This window comes from Panthera leo, chromosome E2, assembly GCF_018350215.1.
Source record: "Panthera leo isolate Ple1 chromosome E2, P.leo_Ple1_pat1.1, whole genome shotgun sequence".
Lineage (NCBI taxonomy): Eukaryota > Metazoa > Chordata > Mammalia > Carnivora > Felidae > Panthera > Panthera leo.
This window is the reverse complement of record NC_056693.1, coordinates 11,659,268-11,675,122: the sequence shown is the minus strand read 5'-3', so window position 1 is coordinate 11,675,122 and position 15,855 is coordinate 11,659,268. Positions and strand designations below refer to the sequence as shown.

General features: G+C 58.1%; 1 protein-coding gene across 1 annotated transcript in view; it reads left to right on the top strand.

Annotated features, from left to right (window-relative positions):
- The window catches only part of CLPTM1 (CLPTM1 regulator of GABA type A receptor forward trafficking), a 31,677-nt gene that overhangs the window by 12,998 nt on the left and 2,824 nt on the right, over positions 1–15,855 (top strand). Inside the window, exons 3-9 of the mRNA XM_042918823.1 lie at positions 3,945–4,068; positions 5,216–5,374; positions 6,973–7,090; positions 11,419–11,504; positions 12,351–12,471; positions 13,041–13,285; positions 14,000–14,093. Coding sequence (XP_042774757.1) covers positions 3,945–4,068; positions 5,216–5,374; positions 6,973–7,090; positions 11,419–11,504; positions 12,351–12,471; positions 13,041–13,285; positions 14,000–14,093 — 947 coding nt within the window. The remainder of the gene's footprint in view (positions 1–3,944; positions 4,069–5,215; positions 5,375–6,972; positions 7,091–11,418; positions 11,505–12,350; positions 12,472–13,040; positions 13,286–13,999; positions 14,094–15,855) is intronic.

Here is a 15,855-nt window from a genome sequence, read left to right as displayed (position 1 = left end):
CAGATATTGGGAAACATCTAGCAATCTGCTACAATTTTGTTTGGGGCTTTTCTTTTGTTCATTAAAAGACAAAAAAAAGGCGCGCCTGGGTGGCTCAGTCGGTTAAGCGTTTGACTTCAGCTCAGGTCATGATCTCACGGTTCATGGGTTTGAGCCCCGCTTTGGCCTCTGTGCTGACAGGGCAGAGCCTGGAGCCTGCTTTGGATTCTGTGTCTCCCTCTCTCTCTGCCCCTCCCCTGCTCATGCTGTCTCTCTCTCAAAAATAAATAAACATTAAAAAAAATTTAAAAACAAAAAAAATTCAAAACAAAAAGCCTCAAGAAGAAAGTAAAAATCACCTAAGGATAACCATCAGTCATCATTACTCTATTGGTGGTGATCCTTTTACATGTTGATTCGTATAAATGCTGGGGGTTTTTTGTTTGTTTTGTTTTTTTAAGTAGGTTCTTCTCCCAACGTGGGGCTTGAACTCGCAACCCCTGAGATCAGGAGTCGCGCATACTCCGCTGACTGAGCCAGCCAAGTGCCCCTGGTTTTTTTTATTTAGGATTTTTAAGGCAGTATTGTGTCTCGTGGCCTGTTGTTTTTGTACACCTTCCCCCTACTCTCCCAAACCAGGAAATCCATTTGAAAGTCTGATGCGTATCATTTCACACCTCTCTCTCTTTCTGTGTGGTTTTGGGTTTTTTTGTGTCTCGTTTGTTTGTTTGTTTTTTTAAGTAATCTCTACACCCAATGTGGGGCTAGAACTCACAATCCTAAGATAAAGAGTCCCATGGTTTTCTGACCAAGCCAGGCAGGTGCCCCTTTAGCACTTTTCTGTCTTCCCCAACTGAAACACTGTACCCATTAAACACTAACTCCCATTCCCTCCTCCCCCTCAGATTTGTTGTTTTTTAACATGTTTATTATACAAAACTGGAGTCCTATTCTACATACTTTCCTTCTCTTCCTTTCTTTCCATACTTGCCTCTCTCTTTTATCTAAACAAATTTTTTTTTTAATGTTTATTTATTTGGGAAAGCACACACTTGCGTGAGCGGTGGAGGGGCAGAGAGAGAGGGAGAGAGAATCCAAGTAGGCTCTGTGCTGTCAGCACTGATCCCAACTTGGGGCTCGAACCCACGAACTGTGAGATCAGGACCCGAGCTGAGATCGAGAGTCAGATGCTTAACCGACCGAGCCACCCAGGCTCCCCTCGCCTTTCTCTTTTAATAGTATGTCCTGGAAATAACTGCGAAGTCAATGCTGATTCTAAGGCTGTGCAATATTGCGTTTATTCAGTTTTGTGGATTGAAAATAGGACGCCAGTGTATTTGTTTTTGTGTCATTTTGGTTTTGTTTCGTTTTTTCTGTCATGTTACTGAATATACGGTACTTCTGCCTCAAAGTAAACTCTGTCCCCCACGTGAGGCTCAAACTCATGACCCCGAGGTCAAGAGTCACGTGCTGCCAGCATGGTACTTTGAAAGTTCTCTTGGGGCTCCTGGGTGGCTCAGTTGGTTAAGCGTCCCGCTTCGGCTCAGGTCGTGATCTCACGGTTTACGGGTTCGAGCTCTGCGTCGGGCTCTGGGCTGACAGCTCAGAGCCTGGAGCTTGCTTGGGATTCTGTGTCTCCCTCTCGCTGCCCCTCCCCTGCTCGTGCTCTCTCTGTCTGTCAAAAATAAACATTAAAAAAAGTAAAGCTCTCTTGATGCAAATTTTGAGGGTTTTTTTTTTTTTTTTAATGTTTTTTGAACGTTTATTATTGAGAGACAGAGAGGTAGACCCTGAGCAGCGGAGGGGCAGAGAGAGAGAGGGAGACACAGAATCCGAAGCAGGCTCCAGGCTCCGAGCTGTCAGCACAGAGTCCAACGTGGGGCTCGAACTCACAAACTGCGAGATCATGACCTGAGCCGAAGTCGGACGCTTAACCGACTGAGCCACCCAGGTGCCCTCAAATTTTGAGGGTTTTTGTAACAGATTCTGCAACATCAGAGTTGAGTTGTTGTGAGCATCTCAGAATTATTTGTAGGGATAATTTCAGACTTAGGATGAACATATTTTCTCCAGGAGGACATGCTTTCCATCCACTGGCTGCTGGGGGCATCAACCATCCGAGGTCTCTTTGCACCCACCAGGTGATTCCTGAGGAGGGCCCGGCCTCACCTGCCTCCTGGGTCCTGGGTGTGGGGCCCTGTGGGGTCTTAGTTTCTCATGTCGTAGGTCTCTGGTTACCCGGTGTGGGTCTCGGCTAGCATTTCTGTTACCCACCAGAATACCTGGCAAGTGTCCTCAGACATAAAAAGAAGCTTCTGGTAGTGTTTCATTTCTCTTGTTTCCAGTCTTCCCTTCAGTTTTTGCCTGGTAAATCTATAGTCTTGTTCATTCTTCAGTGTTTTTTTGTTTTTAATTTAATTTTTTTTTAATTTGCATCCAAATTAGTTAGCATATAGTGCAACAATGATTTCAGGAGTAGATTCCTTAGTGCCCCTTACCCATTTAGGCCATCCCCCCCTCCCACAACCCCTCCAGCAACCCTCAGTTTGTTCCCCATATTTATGAGTCTCTTATGTTTTGTCCCCCTCCCTGTTTTTATGTTATTTTTGTTTCCCTTCCCTTGTGTTCATCTGTTTTGTCTCTTAAAGTCCTCGTATGAGTGAAGTCGTATGATTTTTGTCTTTCTCTGACTAATTTCACTTAGCATGATACCCTCCAGTTCCATCCACGTAGTTGCAAATGGCAAGATTTCGTTCTTTTTGATTGCCGAGTAATACTCCACTGTATATATAGACCACATCTTCTTTATCCATTCATCCATCGATGGACATTTGGGCTCTGTCCATACTTTGGCTATTGTTGATAGTGCTGCTATAAACATGGGGGCGCATGTGTTCCTTCAAAACAGCGCACCTGGGGGCACCTGGGTGGCTCAGTCAGTTGAGCGTCCGACTTCGGCTCAGGTCATGATCTCACAGCTCGTGAGTTCGAGCCCCGCGTCGGGCTCTGTGCTGACAGCTCAGGGCCTGGAGCCTGTTTCGGATTCTGTGTCTCCCTCTCTCTCTGCCCCTAACCCACTCGCATTCTGTCTCTGTCTCTCTCAAAAATAAACATTAAAAAAAAAAAAAACAAAAAAAAACAGCACACCTGTATCCCTTGGATATATTCTTCAGTGTTTTTAAGAAAACGTATTTACAGGGGCTACCTCAGGCGGTGGAGATTATAACTCTTGATCTCGGGGTCGTGGGTTCAAGCCCCACGTTGGGTGCAGAGATTATTTAAATGAATAAATAATTAGAACTTAAAAAGATAGTATGTATTTACATATATTCGTACATAAACTTGATAAAAAAAAATACATAAGAGAACCACGAGCAGAATATATCTTTGCTACTTCAAGATACATAATTATGTATAGAAAACCAGCATTGATATGTTCTTAGTATATTAATTTTTACTAATCTTTTCCAAGTTGCTTCCAACCGCAGTGTTGGCCTGAATCGCCTAGCCCAACATTACTAAAATTTGGGACTAACCCTTGACTCATTGTCTGCTTCTCAAGTACTTCAGTTGACTTGAAGTTCTAAAATGTGGCTCTCAAAGGTGCCGTGCCTCCAAAATGCTGAGGTTCCAGATTCTTAGGGTCCTCTCACTTTGGGGGGTCCCGGGGGCCTGGCGTGTCAGGTTTCCTAGGTCTGAGGTTAGAAGGTCCAAGCCCTCGCAGCCCCGCGGCCACCAGGGCCTTTTGGGAAACGTGGGCAGCACCCCAGATACGGCCTCTGGGGCCATCTTGTCTTCCCAGCAGCCCGGGGGCTGCCTTCTCAGGGGCCCTCCCTGCTCCCTGCTCCGTCACCTGCCCCGGGTCAGGCCCTACCTAGCCCGTGCTGAGTCTGGAGGAGGTCGGGCAGACCCACGTTGCAAAGAAGAGGCTTGGGACTCACCACCTGTCCTGCTTGCCTCCTCAGGATCTTCATCATCTGGGTCGTCAGCAGCTGGTTCCGCCGAGGGCCGGCCCCTCAGGACCAGGGGGGCCCCGGAGGAGCCCCGCGCGTCGCCAGCCGCAACCTGTTCCCCAAAGACACTTTAATGGTAACCGCCGGCTGGGAGGCCGGACTCGGGAGATGACGGCGTGGGGGAGGGTGTGGGACAGACGGGTCCCTGGTCACTGTCAGCCGCGCACGGGTCTGGGCCTGAGGAGCTCCGGGTCCATTCTCAGCCCAGGAGACCTGGGTCAATCTAGCAACACGCTTAAGGAAAGAGTAAATTCTGGTTTTGTGGGGAAGAGAGACACCAGAGGTTTCACGCACTTGTTCGCAAACGCTTTTAACAGGGCCTGTGCGTACTTCAAAAGTCCGCTTAGGTTTCAGAACTGCGAAGAGAGGTGTGCAGGGGACGGGTTGGAAAGAAACGGGAGGGAGAGAGCGAGGAGCCCGGCAGAGGGGGACGAGGGACACGCGTCCTGTCCTGCAGGATCCCGAGTGGCCGGGGTTCGGGAGCACCCGCAGCCAGTGCTCAGACCCTGGTAACCCAGACTCCTCCCGCCTTTGCGCTTCTCCGCAGCTCTGGGATCCCCGACTGCACAGAGTTCTGGTTAGCGGGTGCCCGCTGCTCAGATGTGCTTTATCAGTGGGCCTCTGGGGCTCTGGACAAAGATGGCCAAGGGGACTTGTGAAGGGAGGGTGCTCTCTGAGACCTGGTTTCTCCACTTCCCGGGTGTTTTCAGGGACCAGCTAACCCTCTTGCCGCTCTGACTGTGCTTTATCCACAAGCCTGCAGAGCTCTGACCAAGAAGGCTGTAAGAGACTGAGAAGGGAGAAGATAATTCCAGAGACTTTGATCCCTTCTGACCCCAAATTCTTCTTTCTTTCTTTCTTTCTTTCTTTCTTTCTTTCTTTCTTTCTTTCTTTCTTTCTTTCTTTCTTTAAGTAAGAAGTGGGGCTCAAACTCACTCCATCGCTGGCCGGCCGAGCCAGCTGCCCCCAGATTCTAAGTGGCAGGCTGGCCGTTCTTCGGCTGTTTCTTGCTCATGGATGCCACAGGCTCGGACCAAGACAGACGTGGTGGCGGGGGAGGGTTGAGAAAAAACATTTATTCTAGCAGCTGCCGTTTTTCACCTGCCCCCTTTCCGCTCCCTCCACAACACTGGGGGTATCAGTGTGCTGCCGGCTCTTTATCCCCCAGCCTTCAGAGGCTCGGCAGCAGCCCTGAGCCCCCTCCCCGCCCGCCCCCCCCACAGAACCTGCACGTGTACATCTCCGAGCACGAGCACTTTACAGACTTCAACGCCACGTCGGCGCTCTTCTGGGAGCAGCACGACCTCGTGTACGGCGACTGGACCAGCGGCGAGAACTCGGACGGCTGCTACGAGCACTTCGCCGAGCTCGACATCCCGCAGGTGGGGGCAGCTCCTGGTTTCTTCCGACTCCCAGTCCCGCCGCCGAGTGCAGGCTCCAGGCCGGGCGCCGTCCTCCGTTGTCGCGCTGTGTGACCACAGGGAGGTCCCCGAGGTCTCTGGGCCTTGGCCTCCCCATCTGAAAAATGTGGGTGGGGTTGAAATTGGTCTGGGATCCTCCCAGCTACCTCTAGGGTGGAGAGAGAGCTTAGGTGACTTACAAGGTCAGACGGCTCGTGAGCGATTCGAGCTCAGGCGAGCTCAGGCCGTCTGGCTCTGGACTCCGGCAGCCCCGGGTCCGAATCTGCCTCCCCCAGGGAGCCTTCCTTGACGCTCAGGCTCGGGCAGCTGGCCTTCTCTGGACTTCTGCATCCAAGCCTGCCCGCTCTGGGTTGTCCCTCCCAGGGCTGGTTTGGTCACCACTGTGTCCCCAGCCCTGCACGGCGTGGGGCCGATACCTCAGCGAATACGCGTGTCAGTGAAAGTAATGGATCGGTGGACCAGTGGGTGGGGACGTCTCTCTGGGGCTGCCCTGTCTTTCATTTCCCCCCAGCGGGTCTTCTCCTCAGCCCCTGGGTGGGGGGGAGTGATGTCTGCTCTGGCTGGGTGCCTGGAAGTAGGGTGCGTGCACGGTCTTTCCGAGGCGGGTAGGGTAGCTTGCAGAGGAGTGGCTCGGCCGAGACCTCAGGCCCGGCCCCCGGCCCCGTCCTCGTCCTTGCCACGAGACCCCAGGAAGGCCGAGGGGGCCGCAGGTTGGGTGGGGAGAGCTGCTCCCCAGCGTCCAGTCTAACCCTCCTTCCCAGCTGCTTTGGGGTGGGGGGAGGTGGCTCGCTTGTGCCTGATTTTGACTCACTACATGCATTTCCCACTCGGGGCCGCAGGGGAGGCACCGGGTTTGGTCAGGAGCCTTTACCGGAGTTTCCACGGGAAAAGCAAGGCAGGCAAGGGAAGCAGCTTAGGATCGGCTAGTTCGGTGGGCTCTGGGCTGGAGGGGTGGTCTCCAGCGGTGTGGACCTGGTGCTGGGTGATTCAGGGCAGCTTGGGGTATGAGATCAGGCAGACCAGGGGAGTCGGCAGGAGTGTGGGCTTGGATGGGCAGGTGAGTTGTTTGTCTCTAGGCATTAGTAGCCCTGGGAGGGGCGGCCTCTCCCCAGCCAGGGGAGCCCCCCCCCCCAAGATGTTGAAACAATAAAAATACACAAAACATAATTAACACAGAGGTGGGCTTAAAAGGCAGGGAAGTGACGGGGACACGGTGTGGCCAAGTTAATCCAAGCTCTGCTTGAGGAGCAGACGGGCCTCAGGCACATGACCACCGTCTTGGGTTTCCTCACCTGCGTCAGGTGGGAGTGAGAGTAGTCCCCTTCCTGGGGAGATCGTAGGTGACAGACACGGGCACTGAGGCCCCGCCAGGTGGAGCCCAGGGTCACACAGCCAGGGTGCGTTCGAGGCGGGGCTCGGACCTGAGCGTGTCTGACATCAGTGGCTGGCTCGCGGGCGCCCGGCCACGCCGGCCCGCGCCAGCACTCCGGAGCAGGGGCCTGGAGCCGGGTGCCGAGAGGGGCCTCAGCCTTTCCTTTTCCCGTCGGTCTGCCTTGCAGAGCGTCCAGCAGAATGGTTCCATCTACATCCACGTCTACTTCACCAAGAGCGGCTTCCACCCGGACCCCCGGCAGAAGGCCCTGTACCGCCGGCTCGCCACCGTCCACATGTCACGGAGTAAGCACCCCCACCGGGCGGCAGACCCCCAACGCCAGGCCCACAAGGGCAGGCAGGAACCCCAGCCGGGGTGGGGGGGGGTGGGCGCAGCTGGGGTGGGCAGGCCAGCTCCAACTGGTAACTGACGGGGGAGGAGTCAGAGAGCAGGTAGAGAAAGGGACTTTTGAAAGTGGGGACGGGCTTCCTAGAAGGGGAGGGCAGGGGGAGGGCGGGGCTGGCTTGTGCCCGCTGCCAGGCCTGGTGGGAGCGGACGTTCCAGAATGGTCTGTGAGGGAGCAACAAAGAGTAAGCAGGGTGAAGCCGGGAGGACTCTTGGGGCTCATCTCCTGTGTGGCGTCTGTAACCGCGCGAACGGGTCTTGCGCAAACGCACCGCCCTGCGGGGGTCCTGTGGGTGGTGCCTGGCTCCCAGGGTGTTCCCGGGTGAGTGTGCTGTGAGGGCCACGCGGCTGGATGAGGCACCCCCCTCCCCGTCCTCATTCTGGCCGGCCAGCCGTCTGGCGCTGGCTGTTCACCAGAAGAATCCCGACTCTGTGGATAAAACCCAGGGACTCCGAGTGACCCCGACAAGCCCTGGGGGAGGGCCGGCCACTTGGGACTTCCGGCGTAGTCTGACCAGGGTTTTTCTCTGCCCGGGGCTTCATCTTCAACTTCAACTCTTCTTGTGCATACGCGGTTTAAAATCCAAATAATTCAACAAGGGGGCGCAAGTCCTGTCTCCCTTCACCTCTCCCCTTTGCCCCCCTTCCCACTGCCCACAGCCAACTGCTTTCAAGCTCCGGTAGCCGTTCTTCGGCTACTTGTTGAACCTCCACGGTTCCCGATTAACCGGGTGATGCCGCGGTTTCTTGGTTTTCCAGTTTTAGACGTTTTTCTTCACTTCCTGCTCTGGAAGAGAAAACCCTAACACAGGAGTAAGATTTTGATTACGTGAATATTCAGCGGCGTGGCTTGTTTGCATCCGAGCCACGTGGTGAGCACAGTTGTTCCTCCCTTCCGGTCCAACTTCTCATTTTGCACGAGCTTCATCGTGGTTGGCGTCTTTTTGCTCCCACTTTGTGTCTTTGTCCCGGAGTCCACCGTGTCCTGGTTGGCCGCCCTGTAGGACTCTCTCACCGTACTTGGGCTTCAGCAGATCTAGAAACTCCATGGCTCCCTCAGGAAGTTCCCGTTCCCTTCTTGTCAGTCTCGTGTGCCCACCTTGCTTTTACTTCGTCGCGCCTGGGGATCGAGTTCAGATCCCTCCGGCTGTTTTTGTGTGGGGCAGTGATAGATGTACGTCTCCTCGTGCGGGTTAGGTCTTTGCTAATTTTGGAGGGTATAAAAATATCCCAGAGGACGATCTAATTTTTTCATTATCACCTGTACTGGGCAAAAAAAAAAAAAGGTCGGTGACCCTGTCTCAGTCTCCAGAACTGATTGGCAGAAGTCCCCTCGTGTGTGCTGAGCTCTGCCGTGTGCGTGTGTCTGTGGAACGTGATGTGTGGCATCCGCTAGCGGGATCTGGTGCAGGCAGAGGCAAGCGGAGGGAGCGTGGCTTGCGTGGGTAGACTCCACAGGTGTGGCCCTGGGAGTGGGATTTGTTGGGAGCTCCGGGCTAGATGTGCCGGACACCTCGGAGGCTGCCTTGAACGTGGCCCAGGAGGGGGGGCGGCTCGCCCGCCTCTCATTTGCCCCCGACCGACGCCAGTGTTATTTTCTGGGGTTTTGCCTTTCGGTGAAACGTGATCCGTATTCCTGCGCGGCTAAGGTCATGTTCGTGGTCAGCATGACCCGTGTCGGCGTGGTCTGCAAAATAGCGTCTGTAGCCCATGGACCTGAAAATGAAAAGCCCGCTAGGACCCTCCAGGCCTCCCTTCCCGGCCTCGCAGCTGGGACCCCTTGGAGCAGGGGCTTGGAGGGACTCGGAGCTGGTCCCACGTCAAGTCCAGGGGGACGAACGGGAGTGTGGGATCAGAGAAGTCCCCTCTGTCTCTGTCCCCAGAGGGCCAGTAGTTAGGGCATAGAGGAGGATGGTGTCATAGAGCTAACAGCAGCCACAGAAGTCCTTTACGTTTTCTAGTGGCCACTTAGTGTTAGCAGTAGTGTTATTGAGGTCAACACGTTGTCATTTCAGTGTGGAACCAATGGGGAAAATTGGTGGGGTATCTTCGTCTTTGCCTTAAGTTTGTTTGTTTTTTTGTTTGTTTTGGTTTGTTTTTTTTTTTTTTTGACGTTTTTATTCTTGAGAGAGAGACCGAGCTCGAACGGGGGAGGGGCAGAGAGAGAGAGGGAGACACAGAATCCGAAGCGGGCTCCAGGCTCTGAGCCGTTAGCACAGAGTCCGATGTGGGGCTCGAATTCATGAACGGTGAGACCTTGAGCCCAAGTTGGACACTCAACCGACTGAGCCACCCAGGCGCCCCCCGCCTTAACTTTTGAAATCTAGTGTGTGTTATGCACTCACAGCAGATCTCGGTCTGGCCCAGCCACATCATCAGTGTCCACAGCCTCCTGTGGCCACTGACTATACTGGCTGGTGCCGTTCCGGGAGCTGTAACTGCGAGAAAAGGGGACTCTTGTCCCCCACGGAAGGCAGGGCCATCTCATGTCATAGGCCATTTTGCATGCCACCAAATCATAGAATGCCACCTGAGCCGAAGCCACTCTCCTTCTGGGGCCAGGCCGGATACGGCTCCTCCCTTCCCTGGACAGCCTCTCCCTGGAACAGGAGCAGGGCACGTCCGCCTGGAAGGTTCCCTCCAGGATGCCCACCCTCGGGTGTTTCCTGCTCTCCCTGGACATGGAGGCAAGGTCTCCAATGAATGGACGTGGGAGGAGTGGTGGGTGATGTTGACGCCGACAGGGAGAGCAGCAGGCTCTGGCCTGAAACCAAAAGCCAATTCCCAGAAGCCTTTTCACACTTGAGCTCATCCATAGAGTCCAAGAGTCCCGAGCCCTGGTTCCGAGTCGGTGAGAGGGATCTGGGCCCTGTGGCTGGTGTTAATGTGACGGGCAGGGACCCTGTAGAGCAGGGAGCCCCTTCCCAGCGGTTCTGCCAAGAAGGGGTGGGGCTTTGAACCCCATTCTCCGGAGGAGGGACTGAAGCCCAAGGAAGCGATGTAGCTCACGGAGGTCCCTCGGGGAGCCGGAGCCGGGGTGTGACCCCAGAGCCCCCACCCTTGGCCCGCTCCCTTTCGCATTTCCCCCTCTCTCCCCGGCCCTCGGGCAGGAGGGAGTCCTGGGAGGGGCGGGTTGCCGTCGTGCTCCCACCAGGAAGAGCTGAAGTGTACAGGGCCAGGGCGGAGGAGGGGAGACGGAGCTCAGGCGGGCACCGGCGTCCTCTTCCTGGCAAGTCTTGGCAGTCTTCCGGGCAGGATGGCAGGGGGCCCGTAGCCAACCTGGCCTCTGCAAGGGGAAGTGAGGTCCACTGCCGGCTGGGGATTCACAGCCCCTCAGTATCTCTCACATTGGTGGCTCCGGGCCTTCTCCAGAACTGTCCACAGCCCCCCTGTTTGTGTCTCCGGGTTCTACTAGTTGTCAGTCCTGGGGTTGGCAGACCGGACGAGGCAGCGGACGAGCCAGCCGACGGGGAGGTGAACTTGGGGCCGGGGCAAAAAGTGGTGGAGGAGACAGAAGTGGCAAGGAGGGCGGCTGGACGGCCTCCTGCAGTGGGGTGGGCAGGGAAGCCTGTGGAAGGGGAGCATGTCACCAGGGACCTGAAGGGTACAGAGGAGCCAGGCGGGAAGGTTCCGACCACGGCGGGTGCGTGCCGGGGAGATGGAGCGGCACCTCGGAAGGCCCGGGGTTGGCGGGTGCGAGGAGGGAGGAGTGAGGCGGGCGAAGGCGGGAGGTCGGTGCGGCCGTGGCAGGCGCCCTGCTCCAGGAGCGGGAGCCTTCGGAGGCTCTGGAGCAGCTGCACGTGAGCTGATCCTTGGTTCAAAAGGATCGCTGCCTTGTGGAGAGAAGGTGATGGGGGCAGGAGCGGGCCACCAGGGGGCCGGGAGGAGAGGGTGGCCCGCGGGTGGGAGGAGTGGTTGGATGCGAGGCACGTGCCGGGTGGGGGGCGGCCCCGGGGCGGCCGATGGAATGGGCCGAGCGGATTCTGGAGAAGGGCCACTCCAGGGCTTTGCCGGGGGCAGTATGGCAGATGTTGGCGTCGCTGTGACGTTGGGGGATTGGGCGGCGGGGTTTGAGGGGGCAGTCGCGGCTCTCCGGCCACTGTTCTCGTCCGCTGCGGGCTGGGGGCCGGTGCATGGCTGTTGGTGGGCAGAGGTCCGGTGTCCGGTGCCGGTGGGTCTCATGTCCACCCTCTTTCCTCTGCGCCCCCCCCCCCCCCCCCCCAACCAGTGATCAACAAATACAAACGCCGGCGATTTCAGAAAACCAAGAACCTGTTGACGGGAGAGACAGAAGCTGATCCAGAAATGATCAAGGTAAACGCGAGCACAGCTGTCGGATCTTGGGGGAGCACCTGGCCTTTCACAGCCCAGCAGCCGGCGTCCGCGGGTTCCCCTGTGGCACTCCCACTGAGCCGCTGTGGGGGCTTGGTTGGGCCACCTCGCCTCTCTGTGCCTCAGTTTCCTCTCTGGAAACCGGGTGAGGAATCGGAGCTACCTCTCAGGCTGGGGAGGACTCCGGGCAAGCATACAGCAGTCAGCACCTACGGAGCAAGCGTTCTGCCCGCTGAACACGCACGTACTTAGACGCTTCTCACCAGCCCCGCCGGGAGGGTCCTGTCACTGTTCCCATGTTCAGACCAGGAGACTTGCCCGGAGTGTCACAGTCAGGACCCGGCAGGGCTCGGGTTCACACCCAAGCAGCCAGGCCCCAGAGCCCAGGCTCACCCTGGCACAGAGTAGGCACCTGATGATGTGACTCTAGCAGGAATACTCCCTGGCAGGCTGGGGTGCTGGGGTGTTAACCCGTGATGGGCACCAAGACCTTCCTTTCTCTACAAGCTGGTCCCTGGTGAGAGGGATGGTCCCCAAGCCCGGAGGCTGCGTGTGGGTCCCACATCCGTGCTGTCACAAGGCCAGGCTTTGCAGCCTGGTACATGACCCCATCCACGACCTCAGGCCTGGGTCTCCTGCTCTGTTAGGTAGTTGGGGGGATTCTGTAAAGGCTGGCGTGGGGACCGTCTGGGGTGAGCCTTTGGCCAGTGGTCACCGTGATGGTTATTGTTCTGCTGTCTCAAATGTCACGGGAGCCCTCAGGAGAAAGCAGGCAGGTATCTCTGAGGCCCCCCTCTCCCAACCCTGCCTCACTCTGTCTCCCCTCAGAGGGCCGAGGACTATGGGCCCGTGGAGGTGATCTCCCACTGGCACCCCAACATCACCATCAACATCGTGGACGACCACACGCCGTGGGTGAAGGGCAGCGTGCCTCCTCCTCTGGACCAGTGTGAGCCCCCACCCGCCTCGGGCCCTTGCCCGGGCTGTTTCCTTGTCTTTCCACCCCCACTCCCTGAGAGTTTTGGTCCCCACTACCCCCAGCACTCCCCTTTATCTTCTCTCCTTCCTGTACCTTCTGGTGACCCTGGCACTGACCGCCCGCGTGCGTGCCAAAACCAGTCCCCTGGCAAGTCTCACCTGGCTCATGAGCTGTTGGACCCAACGTCTGAGGTTGGGACAGCATCGCCTAAAAACCCAGATTTCTGACTTCTTTCACAAAGCCGATATGTTGGAATCATGGATGGGGCAGCCGTGGGCTGGAGCTGAGCCCTAGCTGTCCCCTTCCGGCGGGGTCCACCTGGCTCTTTTGCCCTGTTCCCTCCGCTGAGGTCAGGCAGTCCTTTGGCCCCTTGTGGTGTAGCCAAAAAGCGTCCCCCGTCAGAGGGGCCCCGTCATATCCCTGCAGGCCCCTGGATGTGCCGCCTTTGTTCTTGGAGGTCCGAGGGCTCTCCCCAGCCTCTTGGGTGCCGGTGGCCTCCAGCCCGGGCTAAGAGGCGCCCCTGCCCCACGTGCCCGCAGATGTGAAGTTTGACGCCGTGAGTGGTGACTACTACCCCATCATCTACTTCAACGACTACTGGAACCTGCAGAAGGACTACTACCCCATCAACGAGAGCCTGGCCAGCCTGCCGCTCCGCGTGTCCTTCTGCCCGCTGTCGCTCTGGCGCTGGCAGCTCTATGCCGCCCAGAGCACCAAGTCGCCCTGGAACTTCCTGGGGGACGAGCTGTATGAGCAGTCGGACGAGGAGCAGGACTCAGTGAAGGTGACGGGACAGGGGGCTTTCCAGCACCTTCCCGGGCAGCGAGGGGGAAGGGGGAGGGGAGGTGGCAGCCTGAGGACCTCCGGCCCGAGCTGCCTGCCCAGCTCCACAGTCTCCTGGGCCCCCTCCTGCGGCAGGCCCCGGCTGGCTCGGGGGTCCTGTCTCCGAGGCTCCTGTGGACCTTCTTGTCACAGCCTTTATGTCAGCTTGGTTGGGCCTTCTGGGTCTGGACCTGCGTTCCCCTCCCCCCACCCGCCGCCACGGCCTGTCCCCTTGACCCTGAGCTCTGACTCCATGACTCTTCTCCCCCTTACTGTGTCCTTGAACGTCTGTTGTTCCCACCTTTCTTCCTGGCCTGTGTCCGTGACCTGGAGACTCAGTGGTGCCTCCCTGGGCTTGTCTCTGGTGTTGAGTTTCCAGTCCTCACCCCAGCTGTCCCTTCATGTGTCTTGGTCACTCTGCTTCTCTCCCCATTACTGTCTCTCCACCCCCTCGCCTCCCGTCTGTAAAGCACTTGCCCGCCTCTCCGTGCCCACCTGCCCGTCCTGACCCACTCTCCTCCTGGCCAGTGTGCTCTCTCTGCCCCGGGGCAGCCCCCAGGCTCCGGTCTTCTGGGGCCCAGGGGAAGGGGAGTGGGGCTGGCTAACGAACATGCCGCAGCGGTCACCCCTGGGCAAGGGCGCAACGGTGCTCACCGGCATCTCCCCCCACCCCTAGGTTGCCCTCCTAGAGACCAACCCTTACCTGCTGGCGCTCACCATCATCGTGTCCATCGTCCACAGTGTCTTTGAGTTCCTGGCCTTCAAGAACGGTAGGGTTGGGACCCTGGGGCCGATGAGAGGCCACAGGGGCTGGGGATAGGAGGGTGTGCGGTGGGGGCTAGGGTCTGCCCCCTTCCTTCCCTCCTGCCCCATAGGTTCGCCCTCTACGTGGGGTCTCTCAGCCCCGCTCTCCAGAGGCCTGAGGAGCTGGGGAGGGTAATGGCCCCAAAACTCCCAGCCCAGAAACTCCCATCCAGCGGGTGTGGCACCGGGGAAGGAGCTGGCCTGCTGTGCCGGCAGAAGCCAGGATGGCACCACCAGGAAGCGGGGCTGGGGAACTCCAGGGCTGGGAACAGGGAAGCCCCAGGGCTACTCCCGCTGCCCTGCACAGCAGCTCTTTGGTGGGAGAGGCCCCTCAAGGCTGCGCGGATGGGGACCACCTGAGTGGGGAGGCAGCAGCCCTGTCCCCAGAAGGCCCCTAGGTTCCAAAGGCCAACAATGCCGATGGCCAGCGTTTCAGGGGGGACTGGCCAGGTGCCGGACTCCGTTCTTAGTGCCCTCACTAGGTAACTTGCCGAGTCCCCATGACCCCGGCCCCACGAGGAAGCCTGTCGTTACCTCTGTGCTTAGGGGTGAGGAAGTGGACGCTCAGGGAGGTTAGGTAACTTGCCCGTAGTCACGCAGCTCCCACGTGGCAGAGCCAGGATTTGGACCCGGGCGGAGGCTCCATCACCCAGTCTCATCCTCTAAGCCCCGTGGGCCACTGCTTCCTTCCCCGGAGAGCTGCAGGTGGGGGCGGGGGGCCTCCCGCTCTACAGCTTGCGCAAGCAGCAGTACTAACGGGCACTAGCATTCTTAAGACGGTACTGCCGTGGTTGAGAGTTACCTTCTAGAAGTTTCTACCGTCCAAATGGGACAGTAGGTGGTGGCGACCACTGGTAGCTGTGCCGTATGGAGCGCTCGCTGTGCCTGGGCACGCCGTGGCTCCCAGACTTCCTGCTGACTGCCGGCTGGGTCGCCTAGGGTCCCTCTTCCTCCTGAGAGATGAAGGCACAGAGGGCATGGTCACTCGCCCGAGGTCACTCAGCAGGGGGATGGGCCCCGGGGGCCTTTACTCTTGCTCGTTGCCTCCCTGGTCTGAGGTGGGACTCAGATCCACCCGCCTCCAACCGACCCCGTCTCCGTCCCCTTTTTTCCCGGTCAGGACTGGGGGGTTCTGTGGGTGTCCCCGCGTCTGATCGGGGGGCAGGGCGAGCATGCTGGAGCCCTGGAACCAGAATCAGAGCAGGGTGGACAGCCTTGCACACTGATGCAGAGCCAGCCCTGTGTGAGCCTGGGCCTGGCCTCGCTCCTGTGAGGCAGGCCCCGGGGCGGTCGGCTTCCTGTGGCCGCAGGTGGGGACACTGCCGTTACCCACTTTGGCCCACCGGAGGCCAGGGCTCAGGGAGGGGCTGGCCTAGCCTTGTGGGTGGGGTCCGCCAGGGCCACTAGAAGGAGCTGTTGGAGACCAGTGCCCGGTCCTTTGCCTATGCCCCAGGCGTGTCTGAGGCCCTGCACGGTTTCAGGGCGGTGGGCTGGGGGAGCCGGTCTTGAAGTGCGTGTCCCAGAGCGTCGTGCCCACGGGAGAGAGCATGGCACCGGGGGGACAGCCTGGGGCTGGTGTCATGCAGACCTGGCTTCCGTCCACATTCCACCAGGCCGGGCTGTGTGGCCCGAGGAATGTGGGTTCCCTGGCCAGCCTCGGCACCTGACGCGTGGCAGTGCGCACGGTCAGACTGCACCCTGGGGGTGGGGGTGGGGGCGGGGGCGGGG